Below are 25,787 nucleotides of genomic sequence, written 5' to 3'. Positions count from 1 at the left end.
ATGATAATTAATAAGAGAGCTTAGGACTGAAAATACAGATTTAGGAACCTGTATAGAAATAATACTTGAACCCCTGGGAGCAAAAAAAGCCAGTAAGATCAAGAATGTGGAGAAAAAGTGAATACAACACAAGATGGGGCCCTGCAAGGAATGATGGTGATATATTTCCTCTTAGTAAAAAATTTCTTAAGAAGTAAAGACAAATATGCAAATGAATATTCATATGAAAGACTAGGAGAGTTGGTCAAATAAAGTTTAAAACTGGCTAAAGTTGAACAGAGGGGCTGGGGGTAACACTAAAATATCTGAAATAAAAATAAAACCGAACCATGTGGGCCAAGGCAGAACACAATTTAGACTGAGGTCAGATACTTCTTACTGAAAAAGACAAGTTTGGGGGAGAAAATGTTAGGCAGAAAATGAGCCAAAATGAGCCTAAGAAGATTGACAAAGTTTGGATTAAGATCAGAATAGGAGAATGTCTTTCATACTTAAGCAAAAGCTGATAGAAAGCTTTCTTCCCTAGATAAATCATAAGATTTGGAATTTTGAAGTATCCACCAAGCTGAAAGAAGTTAACTTAATTTACTCAAAGTCACATTAATAATAAGTGATTTGCAGCAGTGCTACTACTGGACTTATATCCCAAAGAAATACTAAAGAGGGGAAAGGGACCTGTGTGTGCCAAAATGTTTGTGGCAGCTCTTTTTGTAGTAGCTAGAAACTGGAAGATGAATGGATGCCCATCAGTTGGAGAATGGCTGGGTAAATTATGGTATATGAAGGTTATGGAATATTATTGTTCTGTAAGAAATTATCAGGAGGATGAATACAGAGAGGCTTGGAGAAACTTACATGAACTGATGCTGAGTGAAATAAGCAGAACTAAGAGATCATTATACACTTCAACAACAATACTGTATGCTGATGGAAGTGGATATCTTCAACATAAAAAAGATCAAACTCACTTCCAGTTGATCAATGATGGACAGAAACAACTACACCCAGAGAAGGAATACTGGGAATTGAATGTAAACTGTTAGCACTACTGTCTTTCTACCCAGGTTACTTATACCTTTGGAATCCAATTCTTAACGTGCAATGAGAAAATTGGATTTACACACATATATTGTATCTAGGATATACTGTAACACATGTAAAATGTATGGGATTGCCTGTCATCTAGGGGAGGGAGTAGAGGGAGGGAGGGGAAAATTTGGAAAAATGAATACAAGGGATAATGTTATAAAAATAAATTACTCATGCATATGTACTGTCAAAAAATTTTTTATAATTATAAAATTAATAAAAAAATAAGTGATTTGATCTGGAAAGAAATCTAATTCCTCTTATGTCAAATTGATCATTCTTTCAAGATAGCAAGGTTCTAGAAGCTAGTGTATTAATGCACAAAGAAAAAAGTAACACAAGAAAACCTGAGCTGAATATTAATGTATTCAAATATCGTACAGAAAATAAGTTGAGGCACACACACACACATTCAACACACTTTATGATGTATTTTGTTTTCCTCTATTCTTATTCAAAACTATCATGAATAATAACTGAATATTACATATTATATATATATGTATATATACATATATATATAGTCAATACATTGAGATTTAGGTCATTATCATATATTGATTTAGCAAACTAATTTTGCTTGAGATATTAATTCTTACTATTTATTCTGATATTAATTATAATTGTTTTGAGCTTTTGTAAGAATAACTGAATAAGATGAAATTATTTTTAGAGCATAAGCATTACAAAAAGGACTACTGTGAATATAAGTAATTACGTGACATGCAAGTTCTGACAATCCTGGTTATTTTTACTTAGCTAAATTGACAACTACTATACCTACACAGAGTAGATACATTCCATTAAATCTAATGAAATTCGTGAATACAAAATAGCTTTAGAGGCATAGTTTTAGTTAGCATTCTAATAATTTACATAAATCTGGACTACATTTTAAAGATATGTATAGCAAAATGGTCAAGCCTAAGACAGTTCTTTATTTTATAATTCACCCTTATTCAAAGGATTTTTTTTTCTAAAAGGATAGTATTTTAATATGAATCCAAAAATAAGGCTATTGTACATAAAAGTGAGGAAATAAAAAGCTGCCCACACTTAGTCAACTTTACCTCACTTTTTTCTAACTGTTAAAAATTAATGCAGCACACAATCTCCTTATTTAAAAGAACATATGTTTTCCAGTCACGATGTTGTCATTGGAATTCTGGCTTGGGGTGAGTAAAGAAAAGTGGGAAAGAAGCTTAGGAAGTAAACAGGAAAAAAGTTATAGTTCAATGATTCCATGAAAATATTAAGAAAAACAATTCAACAAGGGTTAAATAGTTCCTTGGAACATAACAAATGGAAGACTGTCCAAAGAGCATTACAATAGCACTGCTATAGCTTTAGGTGGAATGTGGTTAAAATTATTGACAATACTAAAGCTAAATAATATTGACCAACACAATGTTACTCAGAGCAGTCAATGTTGTCTCAAGACCAGGAACCACCATATGGTGGAGGAGTAGTTTTTTCTTTTCTCCCAATCAAGTTCTCTCTAAAAAGTTTTTCCCTCTTTTAATGATTGGTAGCTAATTTCTGGTGTTTGTGATATACAGACAAAATGAGGACAATATTAGCATAAGGACTGAAGTAATTTGAGATATGAATCAGAACGAATGACAAATTTATAATCTAATGTACAAAACAGTTTTGAGCTCCCAGTTCTGAGCACCTATGAAGTCAAGAGCGCCATAAATTGGAAATAAGTATAGGGTCCAGAAGTAAATTATTTATGAGTATAAATACATTCCTGTCAATGGATTTGACACAATTTTCCATAACAAATTTATAGGAAGGAAGGTAGAGAACAGAAGGGATAAGAAGCACCTGAGCCTAGACAAAGGCCACTACTGAAAGGAAGAATAGTCAAAGAAAGGAAAAGATGATGGCAGCAAGAACAGGACGTGGAAAGGAGAGTTGAAGACAAAGCAAACAAAAATACTGCTTCACAATTTTGACTAAGCTCAACACAATAAGCATTCAAATAATTTGATTTAGATTGCAAATTCAGGAACATAGGAATTGTGTAATACTTGAGTAATAACTCAAGTCATCACTATCAATAAATAGTATATATTTTAATAAATACTCCACTTTTATTTTCTGCAATCAACTTTCCTGATAAGTTGGTTCTCAGGAAAAGAGTTGAGCTTTCAACACAGCACATTCAGCAGTCAGTCCTTCACAACTTATTAAAATAGCTTAGATCTTTCAGTATAAATAAATGTTAAGGTGAGAAGAAAAGTGACTCAATGATTTGGAAGTAGCTTTTTTAAACTAATTTATATTAATTTTTAAAACTCTTAGCTGAAAAACCAGTCCAAAGTTATATTTACTGAAAATATTTTTACTACAAGGCATTTATATATATATATATATATATCACAATCTCAGGAAATGAAAGATCCAGGGGAAAAGTTCTGAGAGTTCTCATTAGTCAAATCAATAATTTTTAAAAACCCAATGATTTTTAAAATATGACCCAATGGACCATGAAATGTTAGCCTGAGAAATAAGTGAGCAGGACTTACATAATTTGTAGTAAGAGATTACCTATACTTTTATTTCTCGCAGAAATAAGTTATAATGATAAGCAGAATTGATGTCTTTAAAAAGCATTTAATGACATTTTAATTAACTTTGGTGACATTTTGTTGTTATTGTTAAACTGCTGCTACAAAAGCCCATTAAAAAAAAAAAAGACAAACCAGCCTCCCAGTTATACTAACACTATGAATTATGGAACACAACTATGGTAGAACTGCAATAATGAATGACGACAATGTAAAGATTCATATTAGGCATTAGCAGGTTGAAGCTTGTAACTAATAACAACTTGCTTATAAAAAGATTAACAATATGTATGACCTATCATGTATAAAGAATTTAATCTAACAGACAATCAAGGTGGTATATTGCTATCCTTGGTATATTTAAAGAACAACAACAACAAAGATACATTTACAGTGCTTTATAGAAGCTTAATCACAAAATATGAATGATTCATGCACAAGATGTACAGAGATTATGATCTGCACCAGTGTAGCAAGTACTGACAATGAAAAAATCAGTTATTATGTTAGGTATTCAAAATAAGTTGTTAGGCAAGTATAAATAGTCTGTCTATATATTGTCATTTCTTTAGCCCAACTGAAGAAATATACAGACCAAATAAATTTAAGAAATCTTTCTTTAAATAAATACTTTCCTTGTAGTTGGACCATAAGGAAAGTTGAGCACCACAGAATTGATCTTTTTGAATTGTGGTGCTGGAGAAGACTTTTGAGAGTCCCTTGGAGAGAAAGAGGATCAAATTAGTCAACACATAGATTAATTAATGCAGATTATTCATGGGAAAGTCATATACTGAAGCTAAAATACTTTAAATACTTAAATATTTTGGGCACATAATGATAAGTACTTTGAAAAGTACTTAATGTTAGGAAAGACTGAAAAAGAAAGGAAGGGGGAATGGCAGAGGATAAGATGGATAGATAGTATCATGGAAACAAAGATCAAGGACATGGATAGATCTTGAGAGACAATGAAAAGTAGAAGGACTTAGCAATCTATGATCCATGAGGTCATGAAGAGTCAGATATGAGTAAATGACTAAATAAAAACCAAGTAAGTTTAGCCTTATCACAGAACACTCTTACAAATTATAGCATAACCTACAATTAACTTATGATATTTTATATGGTATGATTATTTCGGGGTTATTCTATTAATAGTAAAAGTTATTCTAAGTGAATTTTTTTAAAATCATGAATATATTTGAAGACCAGTCTACTAGCAAATTAGACTTGGATATATATGTTACTAGCCACTGTGCTTAACACCTCATTTTCATCCAAAAAAACTGGGACAGTTCTAAAAAAGAAATATAAATATGAATCAGAAAAAGCTAAGAAGCCGTGGGATCTTTTCCATGCCCTTTTCTACACTGAAATTCAGTTACTATCTTTACCTTTCAGTTTGCTTGTGGCACTGGTGAATCAGGCACAACTTCATTTCAGTGGAGAATCTATTTTTAGATTTAAAAATAACCTTAAATTGCATAACTTTTTTTTCAGCCACATGTACTTACTTCTGCTTTTTTACGAGCTTCCATAGCTTTCATGAGCATCATATGTTGTCTTCGTCGCTCTCTTTCCTATTAGAGCAGATAAAATTAGGGAAAAAACCTCAACCACAGTTAGCAATATGTTTTGTAATTTTAAACTTGGTAGAGCATGTTTAGCATTAATAGACAAGTCATGGTAAATACTAATAGAAGACAAGAATGGCCAAGTCTGTGCATGTTTTAGTTCAGGTTTAGAAAGCAAATACAAGAACAATCAAAAGCAAAAAGGTAAAGCAATGAACATGGAGACAGTGTAAAACATAAGCATACAGGATTTACTTATGGTCAGTTGTGATGCTCCTTCCAAAGCTGGCAGAATGAAAAGCATAATGGTTGGCTGGAACAGGTCAGTTACCTTACATCTGCTATTTGAAAGCCTGCAGGTACTTACATATGGCCAATTAAACAGAAGGCTGGACTTCTGGTCATTTTTGAGAGCAGATATAAGATGATATATAATCATTTCAATTTTGTGGTTTTGGAGAGATGATAATTTTCTTTGAATAGCAAAATCTAATTTGTAAAGCCAATAAGGCACCAACAAATTAGAATGCTGAATTTTCTCAGTTTTTATAGCAATTTAATTACACTAGTCACAGTTTATACACAAACATGAATGGAAGAGGATTTTCTTATTTACTGATGTCTGTCCCTTGATGCACTACATAAGGTGACAAATGCTTCACCAGGGGCTCGGTTATTAAGTGGAACCTGAGCTACATGTAATAAAATATTAAAATGAAGTTTGCCCCAGTGTAATTTGAAAGTCTAGTTTTATTTTCAGATCAAAATATCATACATTTTTATAGTAGCTAATCAAAAATTTTATCCAAAAATTTAAATTCCCTCCCCATAGAAGAGATATATTTCATATAACTTAGCTAAACAAATTTATCTGCTAAATTAGGTCTTAGAAGAAATGTAAATTTCATAACCTCCCATCAAGCTGTATCCAAAATTCCCATTGCTTTTAATGGCAGTTTTGCATCTAGGATGATGGGAGAATATGGTTCACAGTAATTGAATACCTAATTTTATGAGTGGTCCAATTTTATATAGTGACATCAGTAATATAGATTTCTCATAAGCAGCCTCATAAATGGATTCAATTTATAAACATTTGAGACAAGTCATACTTTCTTTATAGACAGACAAGCAGATGTATGCAATGCACTGTGCTGTAAAGCCATGCAGCAGTATGTAATATGACAGCAGCCAGTGCTACACTTTATGCATTGCTATGACAACCATATCACAACCAAATCACAATGCGGTGTTAGATGTACAAAAATAAACATACCCATACCATATCTAGTCTATGCCTCTCCAACTCCTGGTAGAAAGAGTTGGCACAACATTATGAAACAGAAATCACAAAGTCATAAAACCACTTTATAATTCCCAAAAGACCCCAATACCAAAGCAGGCAATACACTGTAAGATAAAGAAAAAAAACCAAAAGAAAAAACAAAAAAAAAAAAACAAAAAACAAAAAACTTAAGCAGAAATCTTATCAGAAATTTTTAAAAGAAAATATTTTGAAGATTTTCCCCAAATAGCTCAAGTAGTTGTTAAAAATTAGCATTTGCAACAGTTGGGCTAATTGCATGTATACAGACCTGATGCTTCAAAAGAACAGCTTGTTGTCTTCTCATTTCTTTTTCCTTAAAAATAAGAAAAAATGAGTACATGAAAGTGTAAACCAGAAACTTTTAGAAAATACTGAAAGCAAATATATATTTTCATACATATTTTCAAATAATGAAAACATTATTAATGCTTGACTTCTCTCACTTGAATAAATGGTCCTTATTACATTAAGATGACATGTCCCAGTAGCCATCCTTAATAGAATATTGACTAAAGGAACTTGCCAGAATGTCAGACCAATCTCATACCCCCCAAAGTATTTGATCTATCAGTATTCTTTAACAAGGTAATAGTGAAACACCTCTTAGGGGCCAGGACTCAAATCTGATACTGAGATTAGCAGCAGCATTTATTTTAATCTCCAAATATAATTATACTAAAAGATTTTCCAGTGTTAACTATTTAAAGTGAGATCACTGGCTCTAGAGCTAAAAGGGAACTTAACAGTAATTTAGTCCATCCCCTTTCATTTTATAGGAGAAGCTGATTTCCCAAGAAATGAAGTGACTTCCCAAGTTGACACAAGTAGCAAGAAGCAGAGTCAGTGTTAATGCAGGTTCTCTGATACCAAAGCTATTGCTCCCATCATTCTATATACCCTTTCCAGAAGCCAAGTTGAGTCACATTGTGGGCTCCAACCCAGGTTCCCAAAACTTTTTGTCAAGTCAAAATTAGGCAAAGGGGGAAAAAGGAGCAACACAAGGGGAAAAGCCTAAGAACATGTGAAAAAAGCTAAAGGTAATACCATTCATATTTCCTCTAGTGAGAGTAACCAGTATATACAGAGGCTGATCCTAAAAGTTCCTAGAGTTAAATAAACTTTTTTTTTTTTTTTTTTTAAAGCACCAGTTGGTGGAACTACTACTTCTTCCCATCGATATTTGGGTTTCCTCCTAAAGTTTTCCTATTAGGAGAACTATTTTGTAGAATCCCCAAACTTATTCATCAAACCTCATAGGCAACAATTTCTCCCTGATACCTACATCTCACCATGCAGATATAATCAAATAGCCCAGACATATAAAAGGCAATAACAATTCCTAATGAATAATTACTAATATCAATGGCTTGGTGCATTATCAAAGAAATATTAAAAACTCACATTTATATAGTGCTTTAAGGTTTACAAAGCACTATCATAACAACTCTGGGAGACAAGTAATGCCTTGATTATGTATGTTCTTTTTACAAATGAGAAAGATTAGACTCAGTGGCTGTTAGAACCCTATTTGAATCTGGGCTACCTAACTGTCTCAGGATTTTTTTTTTTTAACTACCCTTTGGAGATATAGTTAGGTTATTTTTATCAATGAAAAGACTTATGTTGGTCAAGGTCATGGTTTGTTCCTAGTCTGGACACTAAGACATAAAGAACACTAATAGTGAAGAGAAAGCAAGACAAAGGTGGGGATAGAAGACAGATTGTAACATACAATGCAATAAAGAAAATGAAATCTGGGAGGCACTTAACCTAAACAAAATTGTTCACAGGTTTTATATAATAGTTTGTATTAAAAATAAATGCCTACATTTGCACAAACCAAGCATCAGACAAAGCACATACAACAAAGACATTTATGTTACTATAAGCAGAAACATATAATCCACACATCATTGCTTTTCTAAACATTTTTAGAGAATTTTGAGAACTATAATTCTCATAAATTTACATATCATAAACAATCACATGGTTTTTATTTTTCAAAAAATAAAAACTCTGATGCTCAGCTAAACTAACCTTTATTCGTTTCTCGGCCTCCAATAATTTGGCATTTGCCGCTTCTTCCTTCTTTTTCTTTTTAGCCTGTGCATGCAAAACAGGTCTCAAAGTCATGCAACAGCACCACTAGAACTTGAAAATAATCTTAGAATTGAAAGGAAGCTATATATATATGTATATATATATATATATGCCTCACAAGGTGCAAAACAATACATGACACATGATATTAAAACATATTTCTTCACCGATATACATTAGAAAGATTTGTTTAAATTTGTAATTTGGAATGTACACATTTAAAATGTATTTCCTTCAGTTAAGTGTGGCCCTGACACAATCTTGTGATCTTCAAGACTATGTGAGTGAAATGAAAGCTGTGATTGGTCATACTAAGTTGTCAAGACTTCAAGGATGGGCCAACCACACTCTATGGCTATCTTTCCTAAAGGAACTTATAATAGGTATTAAGTGGTGGAGAAGGCTGAAACCTGTACTGAGATAATTTATATAAAGCACTTTGCAAACCTTAAGGCACTATATAGATGTCATTTCTTATTATTGTTATTAGAAAAGTAACTAACACATAAACAAAATGATAGTAATAAAGTATGTTTTATCTGGAGTCATAAAAAAAAAAATCACAATTTCTAAATTAAGAATATAACAACTTGTTAATTTATCTCATCAAGATTAAAAGTTTTACATTAACTTATGCTGTTTGTCTTTAAAAAAATAATAACATAATGTACATAGATCATGTATGTAAAGAGCTTTTGCAAGCCTTAAATCACTATATAAAGTGTATTGATATCATTATTACAACAATTTTCCATTTATTTGGTTTCAATATTTAGTATTATCCATTTGATATATTTTAATATCTATGGAGTTACAGATGAGAAAATTAATATTTGAAATTGAAAACATAATTTGAAAGTTTCCTATACCTGAGACAAGGTTAAATTATGGAGAAAAACTGTTTTCCATTTTACAGAAGCAGATACATGTCTTTAAACAGTTTAATTAGCAAGATTATGTCAACAACAGCTTTATACTTACATTTTAAAATATCCATTATTTTCAACCCATCAGTGTTTCAAAAATAATTGCTAAATTAGAAGTAAACTAGACCACATAGTTAGACAAAAATGGATACAATTGATATTTCTAATGATAAGGTATGATAGAATAAAACTTTGCTATCTGTGACTGTGATGTCTGTGGAATAAAACTATTATCTGGAAAATAAGTCATTCTAGATGGTTGAGTTCTCTTGAGAATTTACCTCTTTGGACATTATAACTTATTTTAATCACTTTGGAAGGAAACCTCTCTTAAATTCATTATGTAAGTTCCCTTTCCATCAAAGCACTCATAACTACTTTGGTTGGTTGGACTGTGTTTTTGTTTTTTTCTTTAAATTAAATGTCCCTCAATGATATCCTTGAGTTCTTGCATATTTTAAAATAGCATTTTTATGTACTTTTATGTAACTTTTCCCTTGCTGTCAGCTGTCAGTTTTCACTGTTGTCATTGTGATTGACTGTAACAACCTAGCTCCAACAGTTAATTACTTTTAATTGCCTCTGTGCTTCAGGAAAATCAGATAAACAAATTTATTAATGGACTTATTTGTATTTTTGAAATAAAAAATAAGTAGATTTCATGTTACTAAGGGACTTACCTATTGAGTATAAAACACATGACTTTTGTATCTTTTATTTATGCTGCCTTTTATATGCTTGTTTCTTCATTTATGTGTGGATGATGTTGACTTATGAGATGTTATGATATGTGAACAGAAGCTTAATAGCACTCTGAACGAAAGATTGACTTGGACTTTTGACAAAACATGCAACTATGATTTTTTTTTCATAAAAACTTTGAAAAGTATAAATAAGTTCTTAATTGTATTAAATCTAAAAGTTCTACCTCTAGAATTTGCTGGGCTCGAAGTTCTTTTTCCATTCTGATTTGCTGTATTCTCTTAATTTTCTCCTGTAGGGAATTTTTGTAAATATTTAAGATGTTAAAACAACAACAAATAACAAACAAAAAAAATTGTTTAGACAGAATTCATGTTTAATATTTTATATTCCTCAATTTTCAAATATAGTTCAAGTAAATAGAAAATTAGACACTTTAACTATATATATATATATATATCCATGTAATTCCACATTTTACAAAATTAAAGAATGTTTTCCCAAAGATTCTTAATATAATATATTATAATATAATATATATAATATATTATAATATAATATAATTAATATAATATAATATAATAATTGTTATCTGCATAAATAATTACAAAAAAAATTACTGAATGCCTACTACGTGCAAGGAAATATTTAATCAATCCATAAATCAAGTAACAATCATTTATTAAGAGACTACTATGTCTTAGGCATTGGTCATATAAAACCAAAAATGAAAAACTCCTTGATTTACAAGATGATATTAGAGTACACAAAAATGAAGTGATCATGGCCCCTTGTCCTCAAGGAATTCATAATTTAATAGAGGAAATAAAACATGTAAAGAAGTAAATATATGATAGAATGCAGTAAGTGCCAAAGGAAATGAGCAAAGTTATTATACATACTTTATGATTCTTTGTAAGAATATACAGTAATAAAGAAGATAAACATAAAAGAGTCAACAAGGAATAATACAAAGAGGAATCAATATTCTCATCTAAAATACTGCCTGCCCTGTTTCACTGGGATATTGTAAAGATCAAATAAAAAAAATTTTAAAGTATAAACATATAGTTAAAAAGTTTAACTTATAATTTTATAGTTAAAGTTATATAGTTAAATTTATAGTTTAAAAGTATAAAACATAAAACATTTATTATGTCATAAATGTATAAAGCACTGTACAAATATAAGTGACTAGTAAATGTAATTTCCACAAATTTTGTTTTCAACTGAATAAATTAATAATCATTCACCAATTTCTGAAACTAATGAGTATCAATAACTGAAAATTCATTAAACAGGAACTAAATATTCTCTGAAAATGCACATACCTTAAATTTTTATGTTTAACTCCTATAATAATTATATTTTATTACATTTCATTGTTATTAAATTTCAAGGAGTCAAAGGAATGTATATGAAATTATGTATATGTATATAAATATATGTGCATATGTGTGTAGGTAGGTAGGTATTTAACCAATTAATCTTTAGAAGCTAAACGCTGACTACATTTTAAGACTTTAGTGTGATGATCCTAATATCTTGTTCAAGATCATGGTTTTTAGATCTAAAGAATTTGTATCTGAATAGGCAAAAGATCTCTGCACTATATCTGCCATGATGCTTTGGGCATTAAGGTACTCATGGACTAGGAGAAAATGCCAAATATGTCTCAGAGGGTTTGAGTGGATGTGCAATGTGGGGACTTCTAGGATAAGTTTTAAGTTTTGTCTTTTTTTTTTTCCCCATATCTGTCATTTTCTGGGAATTTGGGTCATCCAGTTTATTTCTAACATTTGTTACTATAAAAACAAGCCAAAAATCCCCCAAGTTTTATGAATCTATAGGTATAAATAAAACTTTTCTTTGTGTCTTCTATCTCCTTAAAGAATATACCCAGTGGAATTGAGTGAAGGATTTTTTTTAGACAGCTAAGAAAAAGCAAGGAAGTAATAGCTACTGCACCTACCATTCTAGAACAAAAATCAGTAGCACCTGGTGACAATATAGGTTATTGATGTTACTTTCCTTTCAGGCAACTTTAGTTAAGAGGTATCAAACTCAAACAGATATGGATTTCTGATGGTCCATATTAATATTATCTCTGATACACATCATTTTATTTTATTTTATTAAAACATATACCAATTACATTTTAAACTAATTTGAACTGAACTACAAGTCTGACACCTCTAGACTAGATCATGCCAGAGCAGTAGCAGGCGGCTTTTCTTTCAGGGAGGTTATAACCCTGAGAAAACACCCTGACTACCTCAGTCCTTTACAGTTCAAGACCTAAGATTTCTCAAGATTTCTTACTTCCTCTCAATAACAACTAATCTATCCCCATAGCTCCAAATCTCCCACTAAATCTATTATGTCATGCTGTTTAATTGGTGACTTTTACTCTGAACTAATCTGGTCAAGTAAAGGAAAACCTTGTGGACTGGCTTATAAACAATAATTTTGAGTAAAGGCTGAACCGAAAAGTGTTTTGAATCTGTGGTAGCTTTCATAGAGCTGTGGCTGAGGGCTCAGACCATGTGGATATACTATTAACCTGGCCAAGAAGCCAAACAAGAATTCTATGGCCGATTTAAGTTATAACTACAGAATATTAGATCATAGCATATGATAGCTGATTACTAGCTTCTCTAAGGAAAAAAGCAGCTGATATAGCAAAATTCACTACCAGTTATAAGTTTTGTAATATGAATGACAAAAAGTACTAGTTATACACAAGAAGTTGTTTTATAGGAAAGAAAGCAAGTTAGGAATATAGGCTATGTTCAGGTTTCTACTTTTTACTATACAGAATGATTCACAGTTGTTTGTAAGGTGACACAATAGCTCTGGTGATCATCCCCCATGTGCCTTTACATTTCAGCCAGACAGATTACTGGCAGTTTCCATAAATGTGATTATGGAATTATATATTCCATATATGAAATTATATATTCCCCCCATTCTAACAAATGATCCCTTAAGCCTATCTAATCTTCCCCCCACCCCAGCCTAGATTCAGGTGCCAAATATTCTGTGAAGTTTCTCTTAATACTTATTCTTACTGTTCTCTTTATCTCCTCAAAATAGTTTATATTTACTTATCTTCATATAGGTTGTTTCAGCATTAAAAAACAGCATAAAAGATGACAATCATGACATGTGACCCAAAAGGGGAAGTGGACTGATCACATAGAAAAACAAGGGAGGGGAGGGGAATGATAAAGGAAAAAAAAAGAAAAACCTGATGTAATCACCTTCACATCTCCTTTTTATTGCTAATGCCTAATGAAAGTGAGATGGGAAAGTATTTCATACAATCCTTTATTTCCAAAGACGAAAACCTTGTCTTGTCAATTTTAATATTTTGCTTAGGCAAGATTAGTTTGAAAATTAACTTCACATAGAAAAAATATTACAGGAAGACAGAACTCCACATTTACTAAAAGAGAAAGCTTTTTTTTTTTTTTTTTTTAATCTGGAGTGTTTTCAAGATTTTACTTTTCTATTGCTGCCTTTTTAGCAACTCTAAAGGCACTTAAGCAACAAAACCAAAGCATAAAATTTGACAATGATTTATACCCATATATTTTTTAAATTTAGCTTTTCTTAATATCTGACAAGTTTCTATCAGAGAAACATTTCACAAAAAAATTCCACATTGCTTAAACAATGCTCAAACTTTTTAGAATATGAATTGAAATACTTTGGAAGCTGATGTAAATCACCTATAAGTTGCTATAGCTGATTGTTTCTTCTACATGAAAATTTTATTATTTTGCATTCAAAATTTGTTTACTCCAAATTCAATTAATTAAATGAGCTTTTAAATGAACATTTATTCTTAAATACTCATAATAGCTAATTTGTTGGGTTTCTTGTTTATATGTAGCAATTTCTAAGAAATAAAATAAATAGAAGTACTGGCCTTCCAAAAAGGAAACAAAATTTTCTTAAAGGGTCCATATATAAAAACAAAAAGGATCCACATATAAAAAATAATATGTAAAACATTAATCTTAGAGGTAGTCACTTTTGAAATTTACTTGAAAAATAGGAACACAAAATCAAAAAAATGTCCTTCATTATGGAAAATTGGGTGTCCAAACATACCTGTTGTTTCATTATCTTTATCTGTTCCTTTTGCTTTCGTTTTTCTTCAGCGGCCATTATTGCTATGGGAAAAAATCCAAGGGCAGGAGTCACCAAAATGGATTAAAGAATACATTTTAAAAATAAAATCCTGCTATTAGGAATTTTAATATTTAATAGGTATACATATATTGGATTTAACATACAATTTAACATATTTAGCATGTATTGGACTACCTGCCATCTAGGGGAGGGGAAGGGGGAAAAGGGGAAAGAAGGGGGAAATTTAGAACAGAAGGTTTTGTAAAGGTCAATATTGAAAAAATTACCCATGCATATATTTTGGAATATTATTTTTTTAAAAGGGGAAGGGGCAGCTAGGTGGTGCAGTGGATAGAGCACCAGCCCTGAATTCAGAAGGACTGGAGTTCAAATCTGGTCTCAGACACTTAACACTTCCTAGCTGTGACCCTGGGCAAGTCACTTAACCCCAGCCTCAAAAAAAATGGTGGGGAGGGGATATCACATCTATTATATGGGAAAGATCTTTGGTAAAGAATGGGTGAAAGATACCTGGAAAAATTATGATAACATAAAAAAGACATTAACAAAAACTCATTTTAAAGTTAAAAAAAAAAAAAGAAAAAGAATTTTAATACTGATCACTACAAAAATTCACAATCTTCTAGAACTGATCAATTACCTTGTTGCTTCTTTGCCTCTTTGGCAACTCGAGCTTGTTCCTGCTTCTGAAGTTTCCTCAAAAGCTTTATTTGTGCTGCTTGTCTTGCTATTTCTGAAAAATACAAAAAAGCAGAGCATATAAATGATAGTTTAATACTACACCTAATTTAAATGGTCTCAAATAATTTAGCTTTTAATAAGGAGTATTTAATGAAAATGTCCAAATGTGTTTTGCACATCTAGAATGATTTTTATGGTTTTTTGTTTTTTTTACACAATGAAATCATATCTGTCTTATTTTTGTGTTTGACAGGACAAAAAAATGCACTCTAATAATGTGACAATAAATATTTTAGAAAAAGGATAAAGAAATTCAGTTTACAGCAACAAAGAAAGTAAACATTTGGGGATTAATTTATTTTGACATACACATAACTTTTATAAAACTGATGGAAATAAAGGAAGAGCTAAATAATTGGAAGGTCATTCAGATTTCATGAATAAGCTAAGATCAACATTGTAAAGATGACAGTATTCTCAAAAACTTAATTTATAGACAATGCAACAGCAATCAAAATACCAATGAGTTTCTTTATAAGCCTGAATAAAATCATAAAACAATTTATATGTAGAAACTGGCAAGAAAAAAAAGGGGGGAGAGTTCTTAAAAACAGTAATTAAAAAGTGGACTTTTTTTAATTGAAATTTTAAAACTAAATATTTTTTCATGGAAATTGTCTGGCATTGGGGAAAAAATAGAAGAGAGACATAATAGATGCTAAAAATACAATCAAATGCATACAAATGATTGTTTTAAAAATTTTAAGAAAAAAGAAGAGGATTCTTTAAGGATTCTTTTTTTTTAATTAGGAATATATAGTAGATGATCAATTAAGATTTATATTGTCATGCATGCTACATAAATTTCAGGTGGATTATAAATGTAAATATAAAAACTATAATGCAATGGAAAGAATAACAACATCTTAATTGTGGCAGAAAGATAAATTTTATCTATTAAAGCATATTTATCTTGTGCATGATGATTTAGAAGAAATTATATAAATATAGAAGGGTTGCTCATTATTAAAAATGGAAATTAGTAGAGGCAATGCTGATCTACTTAGTTATATAAAAACAAAATGTAAAATAATATAGTGAAGATAGATTTAAAAAGAAAAAAGAACATATTGGTAAAGCATTTACTCCAAATCACAGGAATGCAATTTGATTGGTCTTCTACCAAAGCAAAAAGTACATTATCAGTAAATTAGTCTTAAAACAGTTGTCCTAAAGGCACTGAGAGAGGCACTTGGTAACACAATCACTATGTATGTCAGAAAAAGAAATTCAATTCTGTTCTTCAGGTGTCTCAGATCATTTCCCTTTCCACAGCCCTAGTATATAAGGCAAATAGATAAAAATTTAACATCTTAAAAATGATTTTAAAACAAATTTAAAAATGAAAATTAAATTCTGAAGTTTCCATATCAAATTTGAAAGAAAAATAGTGGAAGTGAAAAATCAATGCTGGCATGGCAGTGGAATAATAAATGTATTAATACACTGTAGAGAAAATTTCAAATTAATGGAACTTTAGTATATTGAAGAAGTTACAAAAATCATGCTTTTCCAGGTCCAAAGCAAAGAATTAGCCTAGAACAAAGAGGCCCGAAAAGACTTTAGGGAAGGAGTATTCCATACCATATGAGCTCTCACCTGGGTCAGCTTCTCATGCTCCTTGAATTGAGAACTAAATATAGTCATGCATCAAAGTGGTCTGGAATCTCATTTCACATCCTGGAGTCTTATAAAAGCTTTTGGCCCTTGACCTGAGGGTATCCAAGTTTACTGTGCCCATAGAGTTGACCTCTAAGGAAGGTGCGAGGCAAATAATTGGGTGGCATTTCTGTTTGTATTGTAGTTAGGTCAGTCTAATCACCACCATGAAAACTGCAGCACCCACAGCTTACAAAATTATGAAAAAGGGAAGGTTCTATGATCGTAAAATATAGATTTTATATCATTCCCCCATTTCCAATGATCATCAAATTAAAAATGAACTTTTTCTTATGACAAAGAGATTAATTTCTAGGGAGATTGAGTAAATGTTAAAAGGTAAATATTCTATCACAAGGAACACTCATGAATGTATTGGTCTTAGTATGATTTTTGCTAAGTACTGCTGATAGCTCATTCCTGAATTCTCCTTGACTTCTCCCTTCACCAATCTGAATGAAAAACTTAAGAATTTCCAGGAACTACTCCTATAAGGGGTATATCTCTTAACATTGCTGTAATCCTTTTATGGTAATTTCATATATGAATAAATCTCTTCCTTCTACCCAGTGGGCTATTCCTTGTAAAAAGAAAGACTTAGAAATTCAGCAAAATCAACCAACACTGTCTATCAGTACATAAATGAATTTTTTCTTATGACAAAGAAATTTATTTCTGGGGGGTTGAGTAACAATGTTGATTGAAAGGTAAATATAATTCTATCACAAGAAACACTCATGAATGTTATTGGCCTTAATATTACACATTCCCATTTCTGAAGGAGAGGTATATTTTCTCAAGTATTTTCCACAAGTGAAAAATGTTCTTTTTAGTCATTATAATTTCACCGCATTCTTTCATTTTTAAAAATTCTTTCCATTTATAATATTATAGTCATTATGTATATTAGCTTCCTACTTCTATTTACTCTGCATGACAGCATAGAGGTCTTCCTAGGATTATGTTTCTCTTAATTCTTTATATTCAACCTTTCTATGTGGTACTAGAATATGGTATTAGATTTTTGTACCACAAGAAATGCTAGTATATGTCTAGATTCAGACATCTACCTTGAATCTTTTTTTTTTTTTGTCCCCCAGTGTTAATAATATTTTTATATTTAACAGGCTTTTAGTTTTGTCTTAGTCTTCCTTAAGACCTATGTCTATATATATACATATATTGTATTTAATTTATACTTTAACATATTTAACATGTATTGGTCAACCTGCCATCTTGGGGGGGGGGGAGGAGGGAAAATTTAGAACAAAAAGTTTGGCAATTGTCAATGTTGTAAAATTACACATGCATACATCTGGTAAATAAAAACTATTAAAAAAAAAAACCTATGTCTGTAACTATGATTTCTGGATTAAGGGTGGGACCACATTAGTTGCTTTTTGTTTTTAAGGTCAATTCTAAATTGTCTTCCAAAATTATTGGAATTCATAACTCCAACACAAATTATTTACTACTTTTGACATCTCTGCAATTTTTTTTAAATGTGAAGTAAAATCTGATAGTTATTTTGACTTGCAGTTTTCTTAATATTAATAAATTGGAGCAGTGATTCATATAGCAACTGTTTGTTAATATTCTTTTAACTACTTATAAAATGGGGAGTAGCTCCTAGTTAATTATTATATCATGGTTATCAGACCCTCATCAGAGAGATTTGAGGCAAACTTTTTTTTCCCTCAGTTTTTCACTTCTTATCTTAGCTGCATTGATTTTTTGTGTGCATTTTTTTCAATTTTACATAAATGAAATGATCTATTTTATTTATTCTCTTTTAACTTTTTATATTGTGACTTTTCCAATTTAGGCAATCATGTTGAAATCCTTAGGATACATACATATGATGTCAATTAAACGTAATTGCTGGCAAACTGCTCTCCAATTTTATAAACTACTAGTTTTACCAAATAAAAAATCATTCTCTAAATAATGAATTTTCTTAGTTATGCCATAATGAATCCTTGCTACTGAGCTTTTCTTTTTCCTGATTATTCCTTATCAAGATCTGATCTACCACCTTAGTGTTCTCATTTTTTTTTAACTATTAAATATATTTGAAAATTAACTCTTTATATAATATAATTGGATATTCAAATGTCCTAACTCCTAGAAAGGACATTTCTTCCTCCCCCCCACCCCCAGGCTGGGGTTAAGTGACTTGCCCAGGGTCACACAGCTAGTAAGTGTTAAATATCTGAGACCACATTTGAACTCTGGTCCTCCTGAATTCAGGACTGGTGCTCTATCCACTGCACCACCGAGCTGCCCCCCTGAAAGGACATTTCAACAACTTAAGTGGATCACCATTAAATACTTACTAACATATTCCAACTAACCAATATAATCTCTTTGTTGTGAAACAACAAACTACCAAGAATGTTAAGCTGAACCTAATAAGATGAAACTTAGTGAGGGCATATATAATGAGTTATACATTTGTGTTTAAAAAAAAAAAAAAAAAAAAAAAGAATTTACTACATAAATTCTAATTATGTCACAAGACACATATGGCTAGCTAGGTAAACTTTCCAAGTAGTAGAATCAACAGTATAATATGAAGCCATGAAAACTAAATTGATATTAAGCTTCATCAGATTTGCAGGGAACAACCTCTTGTACTCTTCCCAGATCTGACCAGATTTAGAAAGTTATAATCAGTTTGGGTTGTTATATTTTAGGAGGGAGGGGCCCAGGTGAGCAAAGGGCCTTAAATTGGATGGTTAAAGGAACTAGGGATGGTTAGCCTGGGAAAGTAGAGGAAGGAGAGTTGGGAAAGGATAGTAGTCTATACATTTGACAGGCCACCATGAGAAAGAAGAATTAGTCTCCAAGATAAAAACCATGACTCAGATCAAAAACTGATAAGAGAAAAATTTCAGTCAGTCAGGAAATATTAATCAGGTATGACAGCTAAATGATTTAGTGGATAGAACGTTGGACCCGGAGTCAAGAAGACTGAGTTCAAATTCAGCTTCAGATATTTACTAACTGCATGACCCTGGACAAGTCAAGTCATTTATGCTCCCTTTGATTTACTCTAGTACTAATCTTTGCCAGGAAAACCCCATTGACAGAATTGGCCTGCTATGGTCCATGGGGTCATAAAAAGTTTAGACATAACTGAACATCATCATCATGCCAGGTACTGTACTCAATGTGTTTGAGTGCAAACAACTACAATCAGAATCAAAAGACAGTCTCTGAATTCAAAGAATTTAGTATACTGGGGGAACAACAGGAAATCAAATATGTTCAAACAAAATATATAATAGAAGGACTATGTTCAAAATCATTATGCCTTGGGAAATCAACAAAAGGGAAACTCTAGAATTGCTTATAATAAGCATAACAGGATTGGGAAAGGCTTCTTATAGGAGGCAGATTTTAGCTATGACATAAAGGTAACCAGGAAAGTCAGGAGGCAGAGGTGAGGAGGAAGAGAATTCCAGTCATGAAGGAACTTCAGCTAAAGAAATTCCTAATACATACAGCTATCCAGAAATAGAATTGAATCAGTGGATTCCCCCTCACTGGAAGTATTCTAGCAAAAGGTGAGTGACTCTGACAGAACTTGAGGAGAAGGGGTGCTGAGATACTGATCTGAATATATGGTCTTCTTATAGGTTCCTTCAATCTCACGTTAAGATTCTATGGTTCTATTTTTAATAACCACCACCATTACAACCCCCACACCCAAATCAATTCATGCTCTGATCTCCTGAACTCCTGAACTTTCTTGTTTTGAAAACTTTTGGCTATCAAGTGAAGTTGTAGTCTGAAAGGAAATATTAGAAATAACAGTGCCTTTTCAAAAACTGGTATCAGCTGAAGAGGAATCATATCACAACCAGATTAGGAAACTGGAAGTAAAACAAAATCTGAGTCAGTGTCAGGTTAGGTGACCCACTGCCTCAAGTTATTTTATTTATGGGTCTATGGCCTATCAGAAACCTGTGTTTAGGCATTTGGTAAAGGACCTAAATTATTATTCTCCCACAAACTATGTGATCAGAGAATTTCAGTCAGCATATCTGGCTGTATATGATCAAGAGCCATTTGACAGCTATTGTAAATAACATGATTCATTCACACAAGGTACTGTGAATGGAATCATTTACTCATTAGAGGAGAAATTCCTATCATGCACTTTTCTCCACCTCTATGTACCTTTGCACAGAAGTATGAAAGAGTCTCTTCTAGGACAGCTTAACTTTTGGGTCATTGAAGACTATGACTCCCACCTGGTTTCCCAGTGACTTTTGATAGTCTTCTGGTTAACCTTGATCTGGCAAGACATCAGTCAATACATACAAACTTATAGGCTGAGATCAAAGATAAGATGAGAGAGTCATCTGTTGATTCCTGCATTTGCTCCCTTTTATGAATCACATTACATAAATATCCCTATATTTTTCTGGAGAGCTATTCCTACCCAAAGACAGTGATTTCATGGTGATAATGGATATTCTCAAAGAAAATGGTCCGATACTCTGGACAGATTTTAGATTTTGACAGATTTCCCATAACCAGTGAAATTTATTGGGGAATTTTATATTTCCACAGCTTTCCAGAGTTTATTATATCCAACAAGACAATTAATCTTTTGTTTTGGGATGGTACTGATCACTGCTATATCAATTAAGGTATCAATCATACAGTATATCTCCTAATAAAATGTTTGCATGGAAAAGACACATCAGGTTCTTAGACATACATCCTTTTTTACACTTTGTATCACACTAAAACAACTGGACTATTTTTTTTTCTTCTAAACCTAATTCTTTTTCAACAACTTGATGCACATATTCACCAAGCTACATGCCTCATTACTATGTTCTTGACCTTATTTCCTTCCTAATCACATAGGAACCTCAAAAAGGTTTGTAGCCAGCCTTGGAAGAACTCTATTATGATCAAATAAGTGAGAAATTTGAATCATCACTGGACACAAAGTGAAATTCTATAAACCAAGAATATAGCTACCTAAATAACATCTTCTGTTTTATCTCTTAAAAATTAAAAAATAGGGGTTATTTCAACATATCAACATCATGGTTAGAACTTTCTACCTTCATGGGATTTCACTGATCTTTACTCCAATAATCTCAGAAAAGTTCATTTACTCTTCAAAGGCCTTTAATGCTGACAGATGGTTCAGAAAATATTTTAATTTGAGAAGTATTTAATTCTCAAGGGCAGCATGGGTAACTAGTACCTGGAAGATGAGAAGGCTTTAAAGCCTAAAATATAATAATAAATCTGCTCCAAATGTCCTTATAACAGTAACAACAGTATACCAACACTAAATTATGTATATTATTCTGTAAAGGTTAGAAGAAGAGAATTGAGGAGAAAAGTGTCAGTGCTACCTTATATAAGCAAATCCTCATTAAATATGAAGGAAAAAAAAAATCTTTTTTTTTTTTTTTTTTTTTTTTTTTTTTTAAAGTGAATCACAGTGAGTGTTCAGGGTGATACTCACTAACTCCTTGGAATCCTCCTCCCTTTTTGCCGATTCCTGTGTGAAAGGATCTCCGGCTCTTTTCATGGTTAATTGACACATCTCTTGTCAATTCTTCTTGGTGTTTGTCATAAACCATAAGTTCTCCTGAAATTGATTAATTCTTCTGCTTATTCTTTTTCCAGAAAATCTTTAAATGGCCCCTTATATTTCTGAGAAGGACTAGGAAACTAATACTTCTCTAATCCATCCTCTTAGTGGCTAGGCTCATGAAAAAGGTCATTTTCTTCTTGAAAGGAAAAAAAAAAAAGGATTCAATCTCCTCTCTAAAATAGATTAAATTGTCACAATATCATTTTGTGAGAATACCTGAATATGATCTTAGGAATAGGCTAGGCACCAGGGTCTATAGTGATATATTTTTATATATTGTATATGCCATGCCAAAACAATCATCAAATGAATATAAGCAAAGGGGAGTTTTGAATATGTTAGCAATGCAATCATCAACATAATGGTTGTAGTGACTGATGATGCTGAATAAATTTCAAAAATTAAAAACTATATTTCGAGCAAAAACGTCATTGGATAGAAGAATAGTCTTTTAGACAAACTCATTGCACATCAGCATCTGATAAGCTGATCATTATCAGGTTTTTCTGTGAAAATGTCAGCAACATTGCTGATTTATTTATAGACCTTCTGGACTAGAAAGTTTGCAAAGCATCAGCATATTATACCATTTTCAGCCCACCAAAAAGCAGGTAAATCATGATATACATATAGAATATAATTATTACTTTGCTTGCAATAGAGTCTAAAGATCATAGTAAGCAATTAATAAATTGATAATTATATTAGAGCACTAGATACTTCTTGAAAATGCTAAACTCTATAAAGCAACACAACCAAATAATTATTAAAGAATACTAGTGGAAAATAAAAATTGTCCACATAATTACTTTGTAGCAGCACTCCTTCTACACACACATATAAAAATTTTTTTAACTTAGATATGAATATGAATGGTGGAGTGAGTAATTCTTGGAGCTAATATCTACTAAACAGTATATTGGATATAGCAGACACCAAGAAAAAACATGCTCACAATTGATATGACTACTACTATGCACTGAATAAAAATTTTTAGCAAAATAAGTTTGTTTTATTCATTCATTCAATAAGCATTTTTAAAATACATAACTCAGATGCTGAATGTTTTTAAAAATATAAACAAAAATAGCTTCTGCATCAAGTTTATGCTATTTTGAGGATATATAGATGAATATAAAGTGACCTGAGGAAGGAGACAGCACTCACAACTTAGAAGAAACAGGAAAGGCTCAAAAAAAGAAAGTGGCATTTGAGTTGAGCCTCTAAGGAAAATAATAAAAGATGGAAGCAAGAAGGATTCATTCCAGGTGGTATATTCCTGTTCATATCCACAACACATTGTCTCTGCTTTGGCCATAGAGTATATGTATCCACATACACTGAGAAACTTGGAACTCTGCTTTTAGGGTACTAGACTTTAATTCAATCTTATTAAATGCCAGAGAAGTCTCCAATGAACTCCACACAATGTCACTTTCCCCCTTTATGTATTATCTTCCACTACTAAAATGTAATTTTTTAAGATTTTAAAAAACCCAAAACTGTCTTCTTGATCTTTGCATTTCTAGAATTTAGCATATAGCATTCATTTATCTATCTATTCTTTCATCATTGTAGAGAATTCTACTTGAAGTTTATTTGAAGAAAATAGAAGGCATAGGAGAAAGAAGATAAAAGTGATGAGTTCAAGTTCAACAACTAGTAAGTCATTTTGATGGGAATAAATCTGAAAAAATCAGACTACATCTTTTAAAAAATTTTAATCTTTTATAATGCTAATGAAAGTGATGGTTATAGAAGCTTGTCTTTCAATATAATTATCGATTGATCTATCTATAAACCAAAATGAGACAGGAAATACAATATAATGACCAAAGACATCTAGATACTTAAGGCAGCTATGAAACTCAAGGTCCCATAAAGTTATTCATATTGAATATGATCCCATGAAGTACTACAGAATAATTATAACTCCCCCCTTATGAGTACTAAGGTGATCTTAATGGGTTAAGATATCATAATTCAGTGATCACCTAAAATATACCTTTCTCCATTATGAATAGCTTCAGCTAAAGAAAAAATATAGATTTAGTTATTACCTTTAACATGGTAAAATTCCTAAATCCAATTAATTATTTATTGAAGGATTGATTAAGTATCAGCACGAAGCTTCTCCATGACAAAAGAATTATAGAAGAAATAGTATAAGATCTCAAAAATCACAATCATTTTAATTATCCTCAAGAAGAAGGTTAAGACGCTTGATTACTATCATGGAAATGCATTTTTCTTCTAGCAAAATGTTGGCCAAAATTCTTTTAAATCGAATACTATCATGCCATTTTCAGAATAGCTTCAGAAACCCAGCACATTTATGTGGCATGGATTTTATTATGTGGTAAATCTGAAAGCTAAGAAACAGAATCAGTGTTGTTACACTGTATTAATTAAACATGTCAAGCTTCTGTTAGAGCCAATAGCTTAAATATTAAGCAGATTTGACTGCATGTGAGATTTTAACTAAATCTTATAAAGTTGTATCCTTGTAATACAGTTACTTGTTTTAGAATTGAAGGTGTTTATTTTATCCTTTCCTCAACTCTAACATCTATGTAAAAATCGGTAATAAAATAGTTTCAATCCCTCAAAAAAATCTTCCAACTCAAGTTACTAAAAGCTTAATCAAAACTACCTCAAACACTGGATAGGCTCTCAGTTTCACATGGAAAACAATAACCCCTCCTCCAATACAGATTGTTCCAAAAGTGAGTTATTTTTATACTCTATTTCAAAGAGAAAGTAACAAGACAGTAGTAAGACATCAGGAGCCTAAGGCATGCTACACTAAGGTTGCAGCTTGTTTTAGAAATGCTACAAGTGTAGCATTCCCTTAATGCTAGGAATGTACTCCTTCATCCTTGCCTTTCAAAATTTTCTATTTCCTTCAAGGCTCAATCTATGCATTAACTTCATAAATGATACTTTCATGGATCCTCCAGCTACGAATGCTCTTTTCTTGAATTTTCTTATAGTACTTTATCTAAATATCTTCTTTCCCCTATTCACATATACAGATATAGGTATCTTATTTATCAAAAGACTTTCAGCTACTTAGCTGTTTTCATCTTTATATTCACTAGGGCCCTGCACACAAACACGTTCTTATTAATCATATATTCAATTGTTGAACTGAAGCTGCTTTATGGGGTCAGCAATATGATAAATGATAAGTCTGTAGAACTAACTACAAAAGTTAGCATTGGGGAAAATATTTATTAAAAATGCAGAATCACAAGCATTCCTTGAATTCTGTCACCTAGACTTCATTACATTCTG

The 25,787-nt window shown here is 31.5% G+C and overlaps 1 protein-coding gene across 44 annotated transcripts in view; it reads right to left on the bottom strand.

Annotated features, from left to right (window-relative positions):
• BAZ2B (bromodomain adjacent to zinc finger domain 2B) overlaps positions 1-25,787 on the bottom strand; it is a 322,506-nt gene that overhangs the window by 52,802 nt on the left and 243,917 nt on the right. For 19 of the 44 annotated variants that reach the window (XM_074303331.1, XM_074303350.1, XM_074303330.1 and 16 more), the window contains 8 exons: positions 22,359-22,484; positions 15,099-15,191; positions 14,417-14,478; positions 10,524-10,589; positions 8,607-8,672; positions 6,838-6,882; positions 6,519-6,551; positions 5,183-5,248 (listed from right to left, as the gene is read on the bottom strand). In XM_074303331.1, the coding sequence (XP_074159432.1) occupies positions 5,183-5,248; positions 6,519-6,551; positions 6,838-6,882; positions 8,607-8,672; positions 10,524-10,589; positions 14,417-14,478; positions 15,099-15,191; positions 22,359-22,484 (557 nt within the window). The remainder of the gene's footprint in view (positions 1-5,182; positions 5,249-6,518; positions 6,552-6,837; positions 6,883-8,606; positions 8,673-10,523; positions 10,590-14,416; positions 14,479-15,098; positions 15,192-22,358; positions 22,485-25,787) is intronic. The other 25 variants (XM_074303358.1, XM_074303372.1, XM_074303346.1 and 22 more) reach the window with 8 other exon arrangements.

This window comes from Sminthopsis crassicaudata, chromosome 3 (assembly GCF_048593235.1).
Source record: "Sminthopsis crassicaudata isolate SCR6 chromosome 3, ASM4859323v1, whole genome shotgun sequence".
Taxonomy (NCBI): Eukaryota; Metazoa; Chordata; class Mammalia; order Dasyuromorphia; family Dasyuridae; genus Sminthopsis; species Sminthopsis crassicaudata.
Note: the sequence above shows the minus strand (reverse complement) of the source record. Positions and strands in the feature narration are given on the sequence as shown.